Source organism: Pseudophryne corroboree, chromosome 12, assembly GCF_028390025.1.
Source record: "Pseudophryne corroboree isolate aPseCor3 chromosome 12, aPseCor3.hap2, whole genome shotgun sequence".
NCBI lineage: Eukaryota > Metazoa > Chordata > Amphibia > Anura > Myobatrachidae > Pseudophryne > Pseudophryne corroboree.
This window is the reverse complement of record NC_086455.1, coordinates 76119865-76138755: the sequence shown is the minus strand read 5'-3', so window position 1 is coordinate 76138755 and position 18891 is coordinate 76119865. Positions and strand designations below refer to the sequence as shown.

General features: G+C 46.1%; 2 protein-coding genes across 6 annotated transcripts in view; one reads left to right on the top strand and one right to left on the bottom strand.

The window, feature by feature from the left end:
* LOC134980721 (transmembrane protein 62-like) overlaps nucleotides 1-17359 on the bottom strand; it is an 80838-nt gene extending 63479 nt beyond the window's left edge. For 2 of the 5 annotated variants that reach the window (XM_063947661.1, XM_063947659.1), the window contains exons 1-3: nucleotides 16512-16903; nucleotides 13306-13416; nucleotides 5151-5288 (exon numbers count right to left, since the gene is read on the bottom strand). In XM_063947661.1, coding sequence (XP_063803731.1) covers nucleotides 5151-5256 — 106 coding nt within the window. In that variant the 5' untranslated portion in view covers nucleotides 5257-5288; nucleotides 13306-13416; nucleotides 16512-16903. Of the gene's footprint in view, nucleotides 1-5150; nucleotides 5289-13305; nucleotides 13417-16511; nucleotides 16904-17190 lie in introns of those variants that run through there. The other 3 variants (XR_010190464.1, XR_010190463.1, XM_063947660.1) reach the window with 3 other exon arrangements.
* The window catches only part of UBR1 (ubiquitin protein ligase E3 component n-recognin 1), a 296661-nt gene continuing 294706 nt past the window's right edge, over nucleotides 16937-18891 (top strand). The window contains exon 1 of the mRNA XM_063947658.1: nucleotides 16937-17334. Coding sequence (XP_063803728.1) covers nucleotides 17272-17334 — 63 coding nt within the window. The 5' untranslated portion in view covers nucleotides 16937-17271. The remainder of the gene's footprint in view (nucleotides 17335-18891) is intronic.

Genomic DNA, 18891 nt, shown 5'->3' with positions numbered 1-18891 from the left:
CAAGGATTTCAATTTTAGAATGGGTCTCACCGAACCGTCTGGTTTCGGTACCACAACATTCTGGAATAGTAACCCCGGCCTTGTTGAAGGAGGGGTACCTTGATTCCACCTGCTGGAAGTACAGCTTGTGAATTGCCGCCAGTACTACCTCCCTTTCTCCGAGTGCAGCAGGCAAGGCTGATGTGAGGTAACGGCGAGGGGGAGTCGCCTCGAACTCCAGCCTGTATCCCTGTGATACTACTTGCAGAACCTAGGGATCCACCTGTGGGTAAGCCCACTGGTCCCTGAAGTTCCCGAGACGCGCCCCCACCGCAACTGTCTCCACCTGTGGAGCCCCAGCGTCATGCGGTGGACTCAGAGGAAGCGGGGGAAGATTTTTGATCCTGGGAACTGGCTGTCTTTGTCTCTGTGCAGAAAGGAAGCGCCTTTGACCCGCTTGCTTTTCTGAAGCCGAAAGGACTGTACCTGAAAATACGGTGCTTTCTTAGGCTGTGAGGAAACCTGAGGTTAAAAAATTTCTTCCCAGCTGTTGCTGTGGATACGAGGTCCCAGAGACCATCCCCAAACAATTCCTCACCCTTATAAGGCAGAATTTCCATGTGCCTTTTAAAGGCAGCATCACCTGTCCACTGCCGGGTCTCTAATACCCTCCTGGCAGAATGGACATTGCATTAATTCTGGATGCCAGCCGGCAAATATCCCTCTGTGCATCCTTCATATATAAGACAACGTCTTTAATATGCTCTATGTTAGCAAAATATTATCCCTGTCTAGGGTATTAATATTATCTGACAGGGTATCAGACCACGCTGCAGCAGCACTATTTATGCTGAGGCAAATGCAGGTCTCAGTATAGTACCTGAGTGTTTATATACAGACTTCAGGATAGCCTCCTGCTTTTTATCAGCAGGCTCCTTCAAAGTGGCCGTATCCCCAGACGACAGTGCCACCTTTTTTGACAAACGTGCGAGCGCCTTATCCACCCTAGGGGATATCTCCCAACGTGACCTATCCTCTGGCGGGAAAGGGTACGCCAGCAGTAACTTTTTAGAAATTACCAGTTTCTTATCGGGGGAACCCACGCTTCTTTACACACTTCATTCACTCATCTGATGGGGGAACAAAACACTGGCTGCTTTTTCTCCCCAAACATAAAACCCCTTTTATGTGGTACATGGGTTAATGTCAGAAATGTGTAACACATTTTTTATTGCCGAGATCATGCAACCGATGTTCCTAGTGGATCGTGTATATGTCTCAACCTCGTCGACACTGGAGTCAGACTCCGTGTCGACATCTGTGTCTGCCATCTGAGGTAACGGGTGTTTTTTTTTTTGAGCCCCTGACGGCCTTTGAGACGCCTGGGCAGGCGCGGGCTGAGAAGCCGGCTGTCCCACAGCTGTTACGTCATCCCGCCTTTTATGTAATGAGTTGACACTGTCGGTTAATACCTTCCACCTATCCATCCACTCTGGTGTCGGCCCCACAGTGGGCGACATCCCATTTATCGGCCTCTGCACCGCCTCCACTTAACCTTCCTCATCCAACATGTCGACACAGCCGTACCGACACACCGCACACACACAAGGAATGCTCTGACTTAGGACAGGACCCCACAAAGTCCTTTGGGGAGACAGAGAGAGAGTATGCCAACACACACCAGGGATTAACACTATAACTGAGTGATTTTTCCCCCAATAGCTGCTTGTATACACATATTGCGCCTAAATTTAGTGCCCCCCCTCTCTTTTTAACCCTTTGAGCCTGAAAACTACAGGGGAGAGCCTGGGGAGCTGTCTTCCAGCTGCACTGTGAAGAAAAAATGGCGCCAGTGTGCTGAGGGAGATAGCCCCGCCCCTTTTTCGGCGGACGTTTCTCCCGCTTTTTTCATGGATTCTGGCAGGGGTAATTTATCACATATATAGCCCTGGGACTATATATTGTGATGATTTGCCAGCCAAGGTGTTTATATTGCCCTCAGGGCGTCCCCCCCAGCGCCCTGCACCCATCAGTGACCGGAGTGTGAGGTGTGCATGAGGAGCAATGGCGCACAGCTGCAGTGCTGTGCGCTACCTTGTTGAAGACAGAAGTCTTCTGCCGCCGATTTTCGGGAACACTTCTTGCTTCTGGCTCTGTAAGGGGGCCGGCGGCGCGGCTCCGGGACCGAACACCAAGGTCGGGTCCTGCGGTCGATCCCTCTGGAGCTAATGGTGTCCAGTAGCCTAAGAAGCCCAAACTACCACCAGTTAGGTAGGTTCGCTTCTTCTCCCCTTAGTCCCTCGCTGCAGTGAGTCTGTTGCCAGCAGATCTCACTGTAAAATAAAAAACCTAAAATATACTTTCTTTCTAGGAGCTCAGGAGAGCCCCTAGTGTGCATCCAGCTCAGCCGGGCACAAGATTCTAACTGAGGTCTGGAGGAGGGTAATAGTGGGAGGAGCCAGTGCACACCAGGTAGTCCTAAAGCTTTCTTTAGTTGTGCCCAGTCTCCTGCAGAGCCGCTATTCCCCATGGTCCTTACGGAGTCCCAGCATCCACTTAGGACGTCAGAGAAACATTATTTGTTGTAGAATGTTGCTTTATATGATTTGCAATTATGCAAGATGCTTTAAAAACTGGAACTGCATAGACAACAGTAGATGTTGTGCCTGGTATTGCCAGGCTTTATGTTTCCCATATCATCTGATCTCTTTTTCCCTCAGATCTCACATTGTCTCATTCTCTTATTACATCTCCCTCATTCTTCCCCCATTTCTGTCTCTTGCAGTCTTTTCCCCTCTTTCTCCGTGTCTCTCTCCCTCCACCACTCTTACCAGTTCAACACTGTGACACCTCCAAAACTCAAGATCTTTAAAACATGTATAATGACTTTGTACCTTAAAAACATAATACTTGTCATTAGCTTCTAATTGTACACTACATATGCCTATGAACGGGATGCGGTTACATTGCCGGCAGTCGGGACCCCGGCGGTCAGGATACAGAAGCTTGAATACCAACACCTAACAATGCCGACACACACAATCCCGACCATCAGGGTCTATTTCCCACTCATGGGTGTCCACGACACCCACAGAGTGGGAATAGAACCTGTGGCAATTCTCTCGGCCGGGATCCTGGCGTCAGGATGCTGATCGCCGGGATTCCAACAGCCGTTCTTCCAGCCTTAACCACCATGAACATACGATAACAAACTCAACAGTCATTATCCAGACACCAGAATATCGACAGGCAAATGTCAGTAATGTCCACACCCAATTTTAACCCTAACCCCTAAAATGTAGTGCTGACATATGTAGACCTTTTAACCATTTTGACAGTATGACATTCAGCACTGTAGTGTCGACCTTTTGACATAACATTTTTTTCTTTAACGTCTCCAGCAACAATTGATATTTGGCTGTTCTTTTGAATAGGGAAATGCTTTTAAAAAGTAGCTGCTCCTATTGTACTGTACAGCCTTTAGGGTTTTATGTGATTAAAAATATATGGGCGGCTTCTATGTTTTATTCAATAGCGCGTGTTTCTCTCATTCCACATATTCTGAACTCTAAGGAGGAGATTCAATTGTTTGAAAAGTCAGTTGGGTGTCTGTTTTTTCCTATCTAATAGACAGGAAAAAACAAACACCCAACCGATTTTTCAAACATTTGAATTCCCCCCTAATTGTGTGATTACTTACCTCTACCTTTTGTAACAAAGTCATGTATCCCCCTTTTCTGTGATAAGATTTATGTCTTCATATTGTGCAGTTCTCCAATAAAATATTTCTGTAACTGTAAATGCTACAGACTGCTCATTAGGAGATATGCGGAGGCTAATTTAATAACTTATGTGCCCTTTACCCCCGAATGGGCAGTCCTGGGTATTATTGATCCCACTCTTCGCATGCCATCGGAATGTAAAAAACTACTGATAACCCTTAGTGCGGCCGGGAAAAAAACGATTCTACAAGGGTGGATAGATAGCGCGCCACCACAGATACCATTATTTTTGAGTAAATTACACCATATATTCAGGATGGACTGGGTGGAGGCTATTGTTGATAGAGGTAAACAAGTAGACAGGTTTTTCAATCTCTGGGAATCTTATATATCCACTTTGCCCCTCACTACACGGCTGCACATTCATAACAGCCTCAAGAACACTACATGGTACTTAACTAGGCTGGCTGCACAGGACCAGCCTCTATCTTTGGTTTAAGAATGGACAACTATTACGGCTCCCCTTATGGATACGTCTATGACGTATAACACCATCAGTCTATCGACAGTTTACTCAATTATCATGCAAAAGTTTTTATGGTTTGACATATGGGACTGCGTTGTACGATCCCTGGCTATAATCCACGTATGTTACTGTATACTACATTAGTTGTACATCTGTACTTTGTAAAACGGTATCAATGATGTCTCAATAAAAAAAGTTTAAAAAAAAAAATGCTACAGACTGGAGGGGAGAGAACCCCCCCCCACCCCCTCTTATGCCCTCTTCCACCACCAGGGATGTTGCGGCATCGGGTGCTGACAGACAGGGCTTTGGGAAGCATTATGTGAACATACAGCTTATATGTATATATCTTCTCTACTGTAATGGTGGGTACACTATGCAATACACTCTATGAGCGATATCGCGCAGTTTTCCCACTCCTGGGCCGCCGACATAATGCACACACACTATACGATATCGCACAGTGACGTCATGCGTCGGATGGTCCGAACATGCAGCATCTGATGACATAGTCTGATTGAGCTGCGTGTATAGGTGACAGCAGGGGTCGTTAAAGACCCCCGGGAGCACGCATCGGTCGTCGCTGGCAGAATACACACTGTGCAATATCGTAAACAATATCGCTCAGGAGGGTAAAAATGACTGATACTCTTTACAAAATCACCTAGTGTGTACCCACCATAAGAGAGATTTAAGCTTGGTACACACTGAACGATGCAATTTAAGGGTCCATTTACAAAGTTCAGTATCATTCAAATATGAAGGAGAACAATAACACATAGATATGTTACTTTTATATTGTTTCTATTCATTCCTGAACTGCAACTCATTAAGAAGTGGAACTATTCTATAACCTCTAGTAATAAATATTCAGATTGCAATGACTCCGAAGGGGCAGATAAAAAAAGCTTTGGACTCCCTACCATGGATTCCACGAATGTCGATCCACTTTGTTCTCTCCAGTATCCGTGATTTCTTCAACACAGACCGGTAAATCTGCCATTCGTCTTCACACTGGTCCGAGCCCATCTTGTCCTTTGTTTTGCCATCTGTCCGATCACCTGGAAAGACATTCAAATCAGGCAATACTATAGATTCCCGATTACAAGCTCCCAATCTACAATTACTCATCTGAATAAGAAAATAGATTTAAATTGCTCTACATAGTAAATAGAAACATAGAATTTGACGCCAGATAAGAACCACTTGGCTCATCTAGCCTGCCCCTTCTTTTTATCCTTTAAGTAATAAATGTAAGGAAACTCATATGCCTATTCCACGCATGTATAAATTGCTCTAATGTCTTAGAACTAATTTAATCGGTTACACAAAGTTTAGCAATTTAAGGCAATTACTTACCTTTCATACAGGTATAAAATATAATTAATCTACACAGGACTTATGAAAGTGAATACAATAAATGATAAAAATATTTTGAATTAGTATGATTTGAGGTAAAAATCAAACTTTCATCAGAGTCCATGGGGGGGGGGGGGCACTAGAACAGTGGGCTATAGCAGGGCCGTAACTAGGTGTGTTCGGAGGGGGCACCACACGTAGCGCTGCTGGTGGCACTTGTCAATTATGTGTTTTCATTATTTTCACTTGCAGCTACCTCCCCTTTTTGAAGCCCAGCATCTCCTGACCGCTCCTGTCTCCACCCTGACCCCTTCTGTCGCTAATACCTATACAACATTCATGAACTCAACTTGAGATTTCTTTCTTTTTCAATCACACTGTCCTTTATTACATTTCAAGATGCTGACATACCTGGAATTAGAACCCATTGCCTATGCATTGCAGTCAGACACTCTATTCACTGAGCTATCTGCTCTTGCATAGAAAGGTAGAGAATTCTAAGCTGGAGAATTTTAACTATTTGAAGCTTACCTTGTGAAAAAATTATCAGCATTGCGACTGAGCAGATCTATGCAGTATGTGGCTGGACGGTATTGGATGTGTGGCTGAAAGCTACATAGATCTGCTCAATTGCAATGCTGATTATTTTTTTTACAAGAGTACCAGTAGCTTCATATAGTGTTCATAGTTTTTATGTAGGATCAAGTAGCTCAATGAGTAGGGTGTTTGTTTAATGTAACAGGTTATAAGTTTGAATCCTGGGTATACAGTAGCAGTATATTGAAATGTGTTATTTAATAAAGGGTACTATAACTGAATAACAACGAGCTCTCAAGTGAAGTGCATGAATGAGGTATATAGAGGATTTGTGTCCAAATCCATTTTCTTGCAGTGGTCTACAAATGTGTGTGTTATTATAAGGGCACGGTCGTGCCCTTATATTAAGGCTGAATCGAACAAACAGAATTCTCCCATAGGGAACTTCTGAGATGGGGACATGGTGTTTGAGGGGCTACACCTCAAAAGTGATTGGACGTACTGAGCTGAAATTTGGCATGGGCGCGTAGAATCGTCACCCGGTGCTGCATGCCAAATTTCAGGGCAAAATAATAAAAAACGAGGAATTGGGAGTAACCTAAAGTTCCAACTGTCAGTTTTTTGCTGCGACTTACTGTGTGTCTTTTGAGCATGGTTTTCCCATATAGTCAATGGAAAGATTTTTGGGAAGGCATAACTCAGGGTAGAGGACAAAGAAACACTTGGGGTTTGTTTTATTAGATAGAGGGCGGGGGGGGGGGGGGACGACACACAGCAGGGGGGGCTATCTCCTCCCGCTGATGCTCCGTAAGGGGATCCGGCTTCCTCCGTGTGACGGCTCCGTCGATCTCCTCCCACCGCGCTCCAGTGAGGCTCCCTCCGTCGCTCACGTCCTGGCGATCTCCTCAGTTGTCGCTGCTTGTAGACGCTCCCTCCTTCTCGTCCTCCCGCCGCGCGCCACCTGGTACGCGCGCGCGACACTTGAAACACGCGCGTAGGTACGCGCGCGCGACACCTGACACACGCGCGTAGGTACGCGCGCGCGCGACACCTGACACGCGCGTAGGTACGCGCGCGCGACACCTGACACACATATATATACGCGCGGCACCTGACAAACACACATATATACGCGCGGCACCTGACAAACACACGTGTATAATAAATATAAATATATATATATATATATATATACATACACACACATACACATACTAAACAAAGTGTGTGTACATTCACACAATTCATTTATGTTTCATATACACCTTATAAACACAGCTTGAAGGTCATTTAATACAATATTTTTAATAACTTTGTGTATTAAACAAAGTTTGTGTACATTGAGTCATCAAAAAACAAAGGATTCACTATTTCACTCTCACTGAAAAAAGTCCGTATTTCGGAATATTTGGATATGGGATACTCAACCTGTATGTATGTGTGTATGTATGTATGAATATATACAGCAAACGGATACTGGCGGCACTCACGGTCTTGTATGGACACAAAGAAATGAGATGACCTAAATCTATGTAGCTTAACGTTTCGGTCTTTATTCGACCGTCAACTCTTTCATTTGCTTGCTTTTTATAATTTATTATAATATAATTTATTATGACATTTGCTGTATATGTAATAATATATGTATATGTAATAATCTGCATCTCTCACATATTGATAAAGGTGTATATAAGGTTATTCACATGCAGCATATGCACGCCTCTTGATGTATCATTTTTTCAGTATGTCCCAAGCTGCTATATGTGTATTACTTTTGCATTGTCTAAACAGTGTTATTGTCCGGGACACTGGGCCAACCTTTTGTGTATATGTTACTATGGTGATGGGATATGCGCACACCGGTATGCGACGCCTGCAGGGCATTGTTGTCCATGAGGAATGACGCAACCGGAAGTGAATCTCCGTGAGAACCGGGGACGTTGCACGTGTGGTGATACTTTGTTTGTATAAAGGTAAGCTTATGTAACATTTTTATTGTGACTTCTGATGACGGTCGAATAAAGACCGAAACGTTAAGCTGCATAGATTTGGGTCATCTCATTTCTTTGTGTCCATACAAGACTGAGTGCCGCCAGTATCCGTTTGCTACATTACCTGTTTTGTGGATGGCACCGGGCAAGTTGCACATTTGAATTCATAGGAGTGCCGAATACTGTCCCTTTGATGCATCACTGGGCTTGCTGCCAGTAGCGTGTCCATATCATTAAGGCACCCATACGCTGATATTCTGATTTAGGCGATTGCTGAATCGCCCAGCGCAACACGATTTATATCCAGAATGGAGACATTACAGGAGGAGGTCTCTGGATTCCGGCAGGCTGCACTGCCACAGGGAGAGCTGCTTACACTCTCAGACATTGATGCAGAAAGGATATTGGTGAAAGACAGACTATCTTCTAATGTAGCGACTGATACTCCTGAACAACTGTATCTGCACCTGCTTAAATTAAAAAACCGGGAAACCGATTATTATCTACACGGGGTCTGCCTTTCCGACTATTACAGGGATAAAATGTTGCCTAGAGGATTTTGTATCCGCAACACCCCTACGATAGGAAGACATAATCCGGAGTTTTGCCGCAAATGGGCCGCAGTGCTCAACAAAGTATCCTTTGACCTCATTCTCCTTGTGGTCGAGGAGGCTACCAGAGAGCGGGATCTGGTTCGGGCAAAGATAAGGGAATTGGAACAAACTACCCTACCCAAGCTTAGTGTTGATGCCAGCTGTGATTGGATAACCAAGTTGGCCACACTGGTCGAGAAATATAAGGCTGACCTTGTCAAATTTAAAACCAAGAAGTTTTCTACGGTGACTAAGGATTATGCAGACAACAAAGTGTACCTTTGGGGCAGTAACACTACGTCTAGACCCATACATAGATTTGGGTCAACTCATTTCTTTGTGTCCATACAAGACCGTGAGTGCCGCCAGTATCCGTTTGCTACATTACCTGTTTTGTGGATGGCACCGGGCAAGTAGTTGCACATTTGAATTCATAGGAGTGCCGAATACTGTCCCTTTGATAGAGATAGATTATATATATATATATATATATATAATCTCACAAGCACGGCACCTGACACACACGGCACCTCACACATACACGCAATGCATTTCACACATGCCTCCAGCCTCAATCACAGGTTGCTGCCGCCTACCCCCTCCCTGCATCATCCACAAAGGCAGCAAAGTATTTTGACCAAAGTTAAAAGTATATCAATTCTGTTTGGTAAATAAAATTATTTTTGCATTTTGCACAGAACAGTGATGTTATACGAGCATTTTCATTAAACATTTAAAAAATTAAATGTTTATTCTTACAGTGAAATTTTTACATTTCTGAATTTAAAAAATAAATTTAAAAAAAAAGCTATGAAATTCCATAGACAAAAAACCTTACGGTTTCACATGTCCCATTAAGGCTTCTTAGACATGATCGAAATTTCAGAAACCTGTTGTAACTCTTCCACTCAAACTCCAAAAAGCAATGAAATTCCGATCATTAAGGCTGACGCCTTAATGGACGTGTTCCTTGCGCAATACAGATATGGTATGCTATCACAGCCTGTGGGTAAGTGCAGATTCAGCACTCTCACAGAGTGACATTGCTGTCACTCACACAATGGTGGAGCTGCTAATTCACAGATTTGTGTGCTCATTGGAATACACACATGCAGTCTATGCAACTGAAGGTCTGAGCGGAAGACAAAGCTGCTCGGATGAGGTAAGAGTGTTGTTGATTGGAGGGAGAAGACAGAGCATTGTGGATGGGGGGGTGTGGATAGAGGGAAGACTAAGCAGCATTGATGCGGGGTGACGAAGAAACACGGGATAATTCAGACTGCAGCGACCGCAGTCTGAATTGGTTTGTGGGGTACGAATGCGCAATGGCCGCACTGTGCGTGCGTACCCGGGAGCCCAGTGGGGGGAGGGGGAGAGCCTGACATGCGGGGCGGACTAGCCCTGTGCTGGGCGTCACATCGCATGTTAGAATAAATGATTGTAGATGTGCTAAATTTGGCACATCTACAATCAACTCTAAATTACCCCCACAGATGGGGATGGGGGGGGGGGGAAGACAGATGGGGGAAAGACAGTTGCACAGATGGTGGGTGGTGGGGAGACAGCTGCGTGGATGGGTGGACAGTGCTGTGTGGATGAGGGGGAAAAAGCAGCACAGATGTGGGAGGGGTAAGAGCAGTACAGATGGAAAGAAACGGCGCGGATGAGGAAGGCAGAGCAGCATGGATGAGGGGAATACAGTCCCAACATCGGAGGGGATAAGTATTTTTACCTCCCCTTGGGGGGTGGCAGCTAGGCCTAATCCTTGGGTGGGTTGGATAGGGCAACCCCCCCCCCTCCCCCCCCCCCCCCCCCCCCCCCCCCAATAGTGACCCACAAAACTTACCTTCAGGATGACAGCTATATGAATAGGGTAAGAGTGGTGTGGATAGGGGTAGATTAAGCAGCAAGTATGGGAAGGGAGACAGAGCGGTGCAGATGGGGGAAATGGTGCAGATGGGTTGAAAACACTGGCACGGATGGGTAGAAAACTGGTACAGATAGGAGAGAAGACTCTCTGCCATGTATTGGAGGAGGCAGAGTGACGTTGAAGAGGAAACACTGAGCAGCACAGAGAGAAGGAAACGGTGGTACAGACAAGGCACAGGTGGGGAAAGACAGATGGTACAGATAAATTAGTACAGACTAGCACTGATGGGAGAACACAGCAGTAGGGATTAGGGAAGACAGAGTAGCATGGGGGTGTATAGGGGAAGTAAGTGTAGATGCATAGACCGTAGGTGGGGTATTATAGTTTTAGCAATTAACCAAAATGTTTGAGGGAGCTAAATGTGTATACTAAGTGAGATGGATGTATGGAGTGAGAAGGCTGTTGTAACAAGGTGGGATTGTTGTGGTGACCGAATGGGATGGTTGTTGGCACTGTGTGGGATGGCAGCACCACAAAACTGCTCAGACCTTCAGTTGCATAGACTGCATGTGTGTATTCCAATGAGCACACAAATCTGTGAATTAGCAGCTCCACCATTGTGTGAGTGACAGCAATGTCACTCTGTGAGAGTGCTGAATCTGCACTTACCCACAGGCTGTGATGGCATACCATATCTGTATTGCGCAAGGAACACGTCCATTAAGGCGTCAGCCTTAATGATCGGAATTTCATTGCTTTTTGGAGTTTGAGTGGAAGAGTTACAACAGATTTCTGAAATTTCGATCATGTCTAAGAAGCCTTAATGAGACATGTGAAACCGTAAGGTTTTTTGTCTATGGAATATATATATATATATATATATATATATATATATATATATATATATATATATATATATTGGGAAGGGGTATCATAGCATGGGCTTTCTCTGGGATCAGTCTTGTCATAACCCTTCCCCATGAATCATGCGCTTTCTGTCCCAACTGAAAACAATGGGGGGCGCCAATTCTTTCTCTGGCACAGGGCGCCAAATAGTCTAGTTACGGCACTGGGCTATAGAGGCGCTGAGCTGGAGAGCGGAAACTATTGAATGTGCCCCCCAAACCCCAAAATGTTCAAGCTCCATAAACCTCAAGCCTGCCAGAGACTTCAGTAACCTTTTATCAAAATCCCAGAGATAGAGCCAAGAGAGGGGGGTGTGTGTGTGTGTGTGTGTGTGTGTGTGTGTGTGTGTGTGTGTGTATGTGTGTATGTGTGTATGTGTGTATGTGTGTGAGTGTGTGAGTGTGTGAGAGAGAGAGATGTGGGAGGGGTGGCTTCTAATGGACTCAGAGGAAAGCTTTACCACAATTATAGAAATCTCATTTTCTTTTTGTATCCATCAGAGGAATGCCCCAAAATTGTTTGCCCCTTACGTCCAATGCCATATTTGGAAGCAAACATTTTGAATTCATAGAATTTAGTGAGTTTGTGTACTTAAATAAAAACAGGCACCTACTCAGCCTATGTCCTCTTGTAGCACTCACTCACCTGGTAGTATGTGCTGTCAAGCCTGTTTGGAAACAAGTGCAACTTTCCCAAGCCTGATGAATTACTAAAGTATTATAGTAAGAAAATGGGGATGGTCTGTACACAGGTATATTCATTGTTTTGAAAACAGAATTTAATCTTATCACTGTTAAGTATATAAGGAATGTCCTTATTAAATAAGGTAGCTGACCATTAATGTATGTACATAAGGATATCTCCCATTGTTCTGGTGGTGCTCTCCTAGAGTCGAGAGTAACTGGTTGTTATGGCAAGAGAAAGGAGAGTCTTCTGTGGGGGCAAGCGTCAACAAAATACAGAAGTCTACTTTCTCTTGCTATAACATAGAATTACTGAACCCATCAGACAGGGGGTTCCCAACCACGGTTCTGAAGGAACACCAACAGTCCAGGTTTTAAGGCTTTTTCATTTAACCATCTGTGCTCAATCCTGGATATCACTAAAACCTGGGTTGGTATCGTTATACCGGCTCCCGTCATCCCGGTGGTCAGAATCCCAACTGTGGGATGCCGTAATGCCGGCAGCAGGGTGAGTGCAAAAGAGCCCCTCGCGGGCTTGCTTCGCTCGCCACGCTGTGGGCGCCGTATTTGTTCTCCCTCCCAAGAGGGAGAATAGGGGTATGTTGAGCGCCGAGATCCCGACAGCTGGGATATTGAATGCATCCACTAAAACCTGGTCCATTACTGTGCCTTGAGTACACTGTATCTTGACCTTGATCTACAGTGGTGCCAGCCTACTTCACCTGTGGGCACAAATAAGGAACAAAACTACATCCATTTTGCACATACAAAAGGTCCTCAAAGCCTATTTTTCTGGAGACTTAGGGGTCTATTCATGAAGCAGTGAAAAGAGTGGAGAAGTGAGCATGTGGAGAAGTTGCCCATGGCGACCAATCAGCTGCTCCATATAATTTTATAGTATGCAAATTATAAATGTTACTTCAGTGCGGATTGGTTGCCATGGGCAACTCCTCCACACGTTTCGCTGCTTCATGAATAGGCCCTCTCTGTCCATCCAATCTACAAGTCCGGTGGTACAGCCGCACTTAGGCACACCGTGAGTGATTTGCCTTTGTGGTAAATACACACATACTGTATGATCTAAGTTCACTGAAATTGCTCAAAATCCAGAGCGGTTTTGCTAAGAGCTGCTCTCTTACCTGTCACAAGGACAATCGTGGTGCAATTACAGAAAGGCTTTCACTGCAGAAGGTTTCAAACGCCGACACCCTGACAGGATCCAGAAATTTACTGACATGGATGTCAGTCACCTGTAACATTGGGAAATAGTCATAGTATTGTGAACTCCATTAACATACAAATAATCTGACTGAAACAACTAATAAATTGGTGGCCCTGAATAGAATTCTCTGATGCTTAGGGTATATTTATTATTGGACGGTCTATCAGAGCTGCCCATCATCAGTGGCTTTGACAAATGGTTGTAAAATGGCAACGTGAATCAGTGCTGAACCAGCCTGATTAAGCGTTAATTCACATTGCTGATTTAAAGCTATCAGGTGAAATGGCCGCATAAATGGAGTAACTGTAATAAAGTACCTGTACCTGCAAATCTGTTTTGTTTGACACTTTAAAAAAGCGGTCAAGGGATGCGAGCGGAATCAGGAGCAGGTTTCCCCTGATTGCAGTGTATAATTTGTCTTTCTGTTCCCCAAACGGCTCCCTTCATCTGCGAGAAGAACCCTAGGCCAAGCTCAGGTCTCAGCTTGGGAGACCAGGGACTGCAGTAATGGCACACCTCCATGCATTCCTGATCCATGTATCAGGACAGGTGACAGGGTATTGATGGGAGTGTGGCCTTGTCAATCACTAGGTGCTCATTAGACACCTCTCTTCCCAACACCCAATAATTTCCACAATCCTATACACCACTGCTCTGCTAGGCAGATCTACTGCAATTCAAACATAGCTGCTTAGCACTGACACTTTGGGCGAGATTCAAATGTTGCTCTGCCGGCAGGCAGTAGATGGCGCCCAAGTAGAGCTATTCAATTGTAGCTCTATTTGAGCGCAAATGGCTGCCGGCGTCTGCATTTCAGCTCGCACCCCTAGGTGCCGCAAACTGAAATGCGTGAAAAGTGATTCGTTCGGGTGCCCAAACAGCACTTCACGGGACTCAACTGAATATCATCCCTGCGATCTACTGTCACTTTAGACGAGAAATTGGGCGCGATAATTAATTGAATTCTGCCATTGATGTTTATTGAGCACTAGTCAATCCTTTTATTTTTAACTTAATGCAATTAGATCTAAATTAGTAATTTGAGAACCACCATAAAAAAACCATAACAGAGCTTGTTGTATCACAATGATAATTCTTATATTCCATAGGAAGTAGTCCTAGTGAAGACATGGAAATGCAGACATTCTGCAGGGACTGGCAGTAGAGTATTAGGGATAGGCACTAGGGGGAGGGCTAGCATAACAAATACCACAGAAGTCACCAGGACGTGACTGCTGGACCTGCCAGACCAACTGGACCATTGGGAACATTTTGTCAACATTATAATCATGTGGACATTATGAATGGTAACAAAATATGCCACACCCATATTCCTCACCAGTAGTTATTTCTTAGCAGCAATCATAGTTGCCTAGAAGTGAGTCTTCTCTATATGGGTTGTCAGAAAATAACACAGCCATGACATTAAATGGCTAGTTCCCAACACACTTCATGCATGGGAGGATTGCCAGTAGTTAGTGATAGCACAGTGGAGGCATGGGTCAAACAAGGCTCCTGGGTTTTTTTTTCCCCAGGACTACCACAAAGCAGTACAGGCTTGGCTGCTGGGTGCCTGCTGGAAAAATCCTGGAGCCCATGTTGAAAATCTGTGATTGCAGCCACAGTGAAAGTAAATTACACTCTACCTAATATAAACTACAATATATGAGAAAATGTATGAAGACACACAAACATCACGCCATTATGTGCTTTGTTTGACAGTCTTATCTAAAACGGTGGTCTTTAAGGTGGAGTTTCCCGCTATCACAGACTCTACTCCTCTGGGAAGGCTTTCCACTAGATTTTGGTACATGGCTGTGGTGAGTCGCACTTATAGAGCCCCATTTGTGAGGTCTGGCACACAGTCCATGTTCCAATTATACCAAAGGTGTGAAACAGGTTGAGCGCAGGGTTCTCTGTACCAGTCAAACCAATCTGGCCAGTCAAGTTATTTGATGGTAAAGTGAACAAAGCATTTTTTTGATGGAACTTGCTCTATAGTTGTCTGAAATTTGAAGCACACAATTCTACAGAATGTCATTGCAGGCTGCAGCATTAAGACTTCCATCACTGGAACTTAGGTACCCAAGACAAACCAAGAAAATAGCCCCAGACCATCATTCCTCCTCCACCAAACTTTACAGTTGCTGCAAAGCCCTCTCCGGGCATCTGTCAAAACTAGATTTCCTCACCAGACCATCAGATGGTGAATCGTGATTTGTTAGCACTATTTAATAATCCAAAGACACTGCATCAATAGCCGCCAACCATCGATTTCCAATGCCCATCCCTATAGCGGCGCAACAAATTGAGTAACGGACTTGATGAAAAGGTTCCATATTATAATGGTGTTATGTTGAAAGTCACTGAGCTCTTCAGTACAAGCCCCCCCTAATGATTATGTTTGATTATTGAGTAGGTAGGAATATAATAGCTTGGAGAGAGATACAGTACGAACCAATCCACTCCTGTCATTTTTCAATCACAGTCTGTAACATGGCAGTCAGGAATTGATTGATTGGTACTAGTGATGGCCATTGGTGGGTTAACCTTCATTGGTCTCCATCAAAACCATAAAACCATTCACAGGGAAACCATTGATGGTTTCACCCACTGATGGTCATCCCTACTCTATGGCTTACTAATCTGCCAGCCAATCAAAGCCTGAGGATGGGGCTTCACAGTTCATCAGGCGCGGCGCTAGGCTCCGCAACCCGGTACTAAGGATGATGGAAAAATACAACCACAGGGGACTCTACCATCGATGGTGGGGTACAATAGGTTCTCTGCCATCAATGGCAAAAATATTTAGCATTGGCCATTAACCATCGAAGGCTTGTAATCATCCATGACCATCCCTAGTTGGTAGTAAGCTATGATACATCTGCCCCAGAGAATGTATGGCTCCATGACTTAGCAATGCACCTGTTAGCAGTGGCTGAAATGGTCAGACACACTAATGACATGGTCAGACCCTCCAGTATAACACCTTACTGGTCACACCCTCCAGCATGACCCCTTGCATCAGGTATACACTATGTTCTACCCCTGGACTACCCCCCTCAGTGTACCACAGCAAGTTATCGCCTCATCCCCAGCAGTCACATCACCGAGGAGTCTCACCTGCACACCCCAGAAGATGTTGCTGAGCTCCCTGCCAGGCAGCGGGCTTGTGCTGTCAGCAATGTGCCGGGCAGAGCGCTGGGCCCTGCGGCCGGAGCTGCTGTACCTGCCCAGCATCAGTGCTAGGAGTGGCGCTACGACCAAGCCTCCCACTACCCTCAGCATACTCCTGGCCGGGCAGCTCCTGGTTACTACACAGCGAGCCCATAGTTGCTGCTGCACTGTGGTCTCTGGCTCCGCCCTACTCCGGGCATCCCGTCAGCTGCTTCACTTCCGCATCCATCACTACCGCCCTGTCAAAGTGTGCAATAGACGAGTCGCTGGGATAGACAAGCCCTCGTCCGTCACAAACACTCGCTTGGTGCTGTGTAGTGACCCCTGATGTTGGAGGACCCGGACACTGCACGGGGCATTTTTCCCACCGTTGTTATAATTAGCTAAGGACTAAAAAGTCATCTCCGCATTACTGCGCGACGCGTTACAGACGTCCTGTGTGTACCCAGCACCATGTCACTGATTGCCTGAGGCTCACACTGTGCATTACTGAGAGACGCGCTGCTTATATACCCCACTGCTACGTCCCCGGTACTAAATATACCCCAACTGCCGGGGCAAGCACTCAGCTGTCAGCGCACTGTGCCACACTGCCGTAAGGCGAGCCTGACGTCGTAAACCACACCCCGGCTGATGGTGTCCTGGCTGCAGGTTCGCCTGTCTTGTGTTGTTGATACAGCAGTAGTCGGGGACGGGCTCCCTGAAGATGGATGAGGATGAAGGAGTCAGAGAGCAGCGGCAGCTGAGCAGCGGCCATCAACCCACCCTGGTAAGGACTGGCCCCATAAACCGCTGCTAGCATCATGTTATCATTGTAGCAGCTGCTGACCTGTGTCACCTACAGAGCTGCTGCTGGGTGAGTGAGAGTGTGTGTGTATATATATATATATATATATATATATAGTGTGTGTGTACAGACACGCACACACACACTCAGCGAACTGTCATGGTAGAAGAGACGTCTGTGCTGGGTGACAGGAGGGAGATGTCGGGTTAGAAGAGACGTCTGTGCTGGTTGACATGAGGGAGATGTTGGGGTAGAAGAGACATCTGCGCTGGGTGACAGGAGGGAGATGTTGGGGTAGAAGAGACGTCTGTGCTGGGTGACAGGAGGGAGATGTCGGGGTAGAAAAGACGTCTGCTGGGTGACAGGAGGGAGATGTCGGGGTAGAAGAGACGTCTGTGCTGGGTGACAGGAGATGTTGGGGTAGAAGAGACGTCTGTTCTGGGTGACAGGAGGGAGATGTTGGGGTAGAAGAGACGTCTGTTCTTGGTGACAGGAGGGAGATGTTGGGGTAGAAGAGATGTCTGTGCTGGGTGACAGGAGGGAGATGTTGGGGTAGAAGGGACGTCTGTGCTGGGTGACAGGAGGGAGATGTTGGGGTAGAAGAGACGTCTGTGCTGGGTGACATGAGGGAGATGTTGGGGTAGAAGAGACGTCTGTTCTGGGTGACAGGAGGGAGATGTTGGGGTAGAAGAGACATATGCGCTGGGTGACAGGAGGGAAATGTTGGGGTAGAAGAGACGTCTGTGCTGGGTGACATGAGGGAGATGTTGGGGTAGAAGAGACGTCTGTTCTGGGTGACAGGAGGGAGATGTTGGGGTAGAAGAGACGTCTGTTCTGGGTGACGTCTGTGCCCGGTGACAGGAGGGAGATGTCTGGGTAGAAGAGACGTCTGTGCTGGGTGACAGGAGGGAGATGTTAGGGTAGAAGAGACATCTGCACTGGGTGACAGGAGGGAGATGTTGGGGTAGAAGAGACATCTGCGCTGGGTGACAGGAGGGAGATGTTGGGGTAGAAGAGATGTCTGCGCTGGGTGACAGGAGGGAGATGTTAGGGTAGAAGAGACATCTGCACTGGGTGACAGGAGGGAGATGTTGGGGTAGAAGAGACATCTGCGCTGGGTGACAGGAGGGAGATGTTGGGCTAGAAGAGATGTCTGTGCTGGGTGACAGGAGGGAGATGTTGGGGTAGAAGAGACATCTGCGCTGGGTGACAGGAGGGAAATGTTGGGGTAGAAGAGATGTCTGTGCTGGGTGACAGGAGGGAGATGTTGGGCTAGAAGAGACGACTGTGCTGGGTGACAGGAGGGAGATGTTGGGGTAGAAGAGACATCTGCGCTGGGTGACAGGAGGGAGATGTTGGGGTAGAAGAGATGTCTGTGCTGGGTGACAGGAGGGAGATGTTGGGGTAGAAGAGACGTCTGTGCTGGGTGACAGGAGGGAGATGTTGGGGTAGAAGAGACATCTGCGCTGGATGACAGGAGGGAGATGTTGTGCTAGAAGAGACGTCTGTGCTGGGTGACAGGAGGGAGATGTTGGGGTA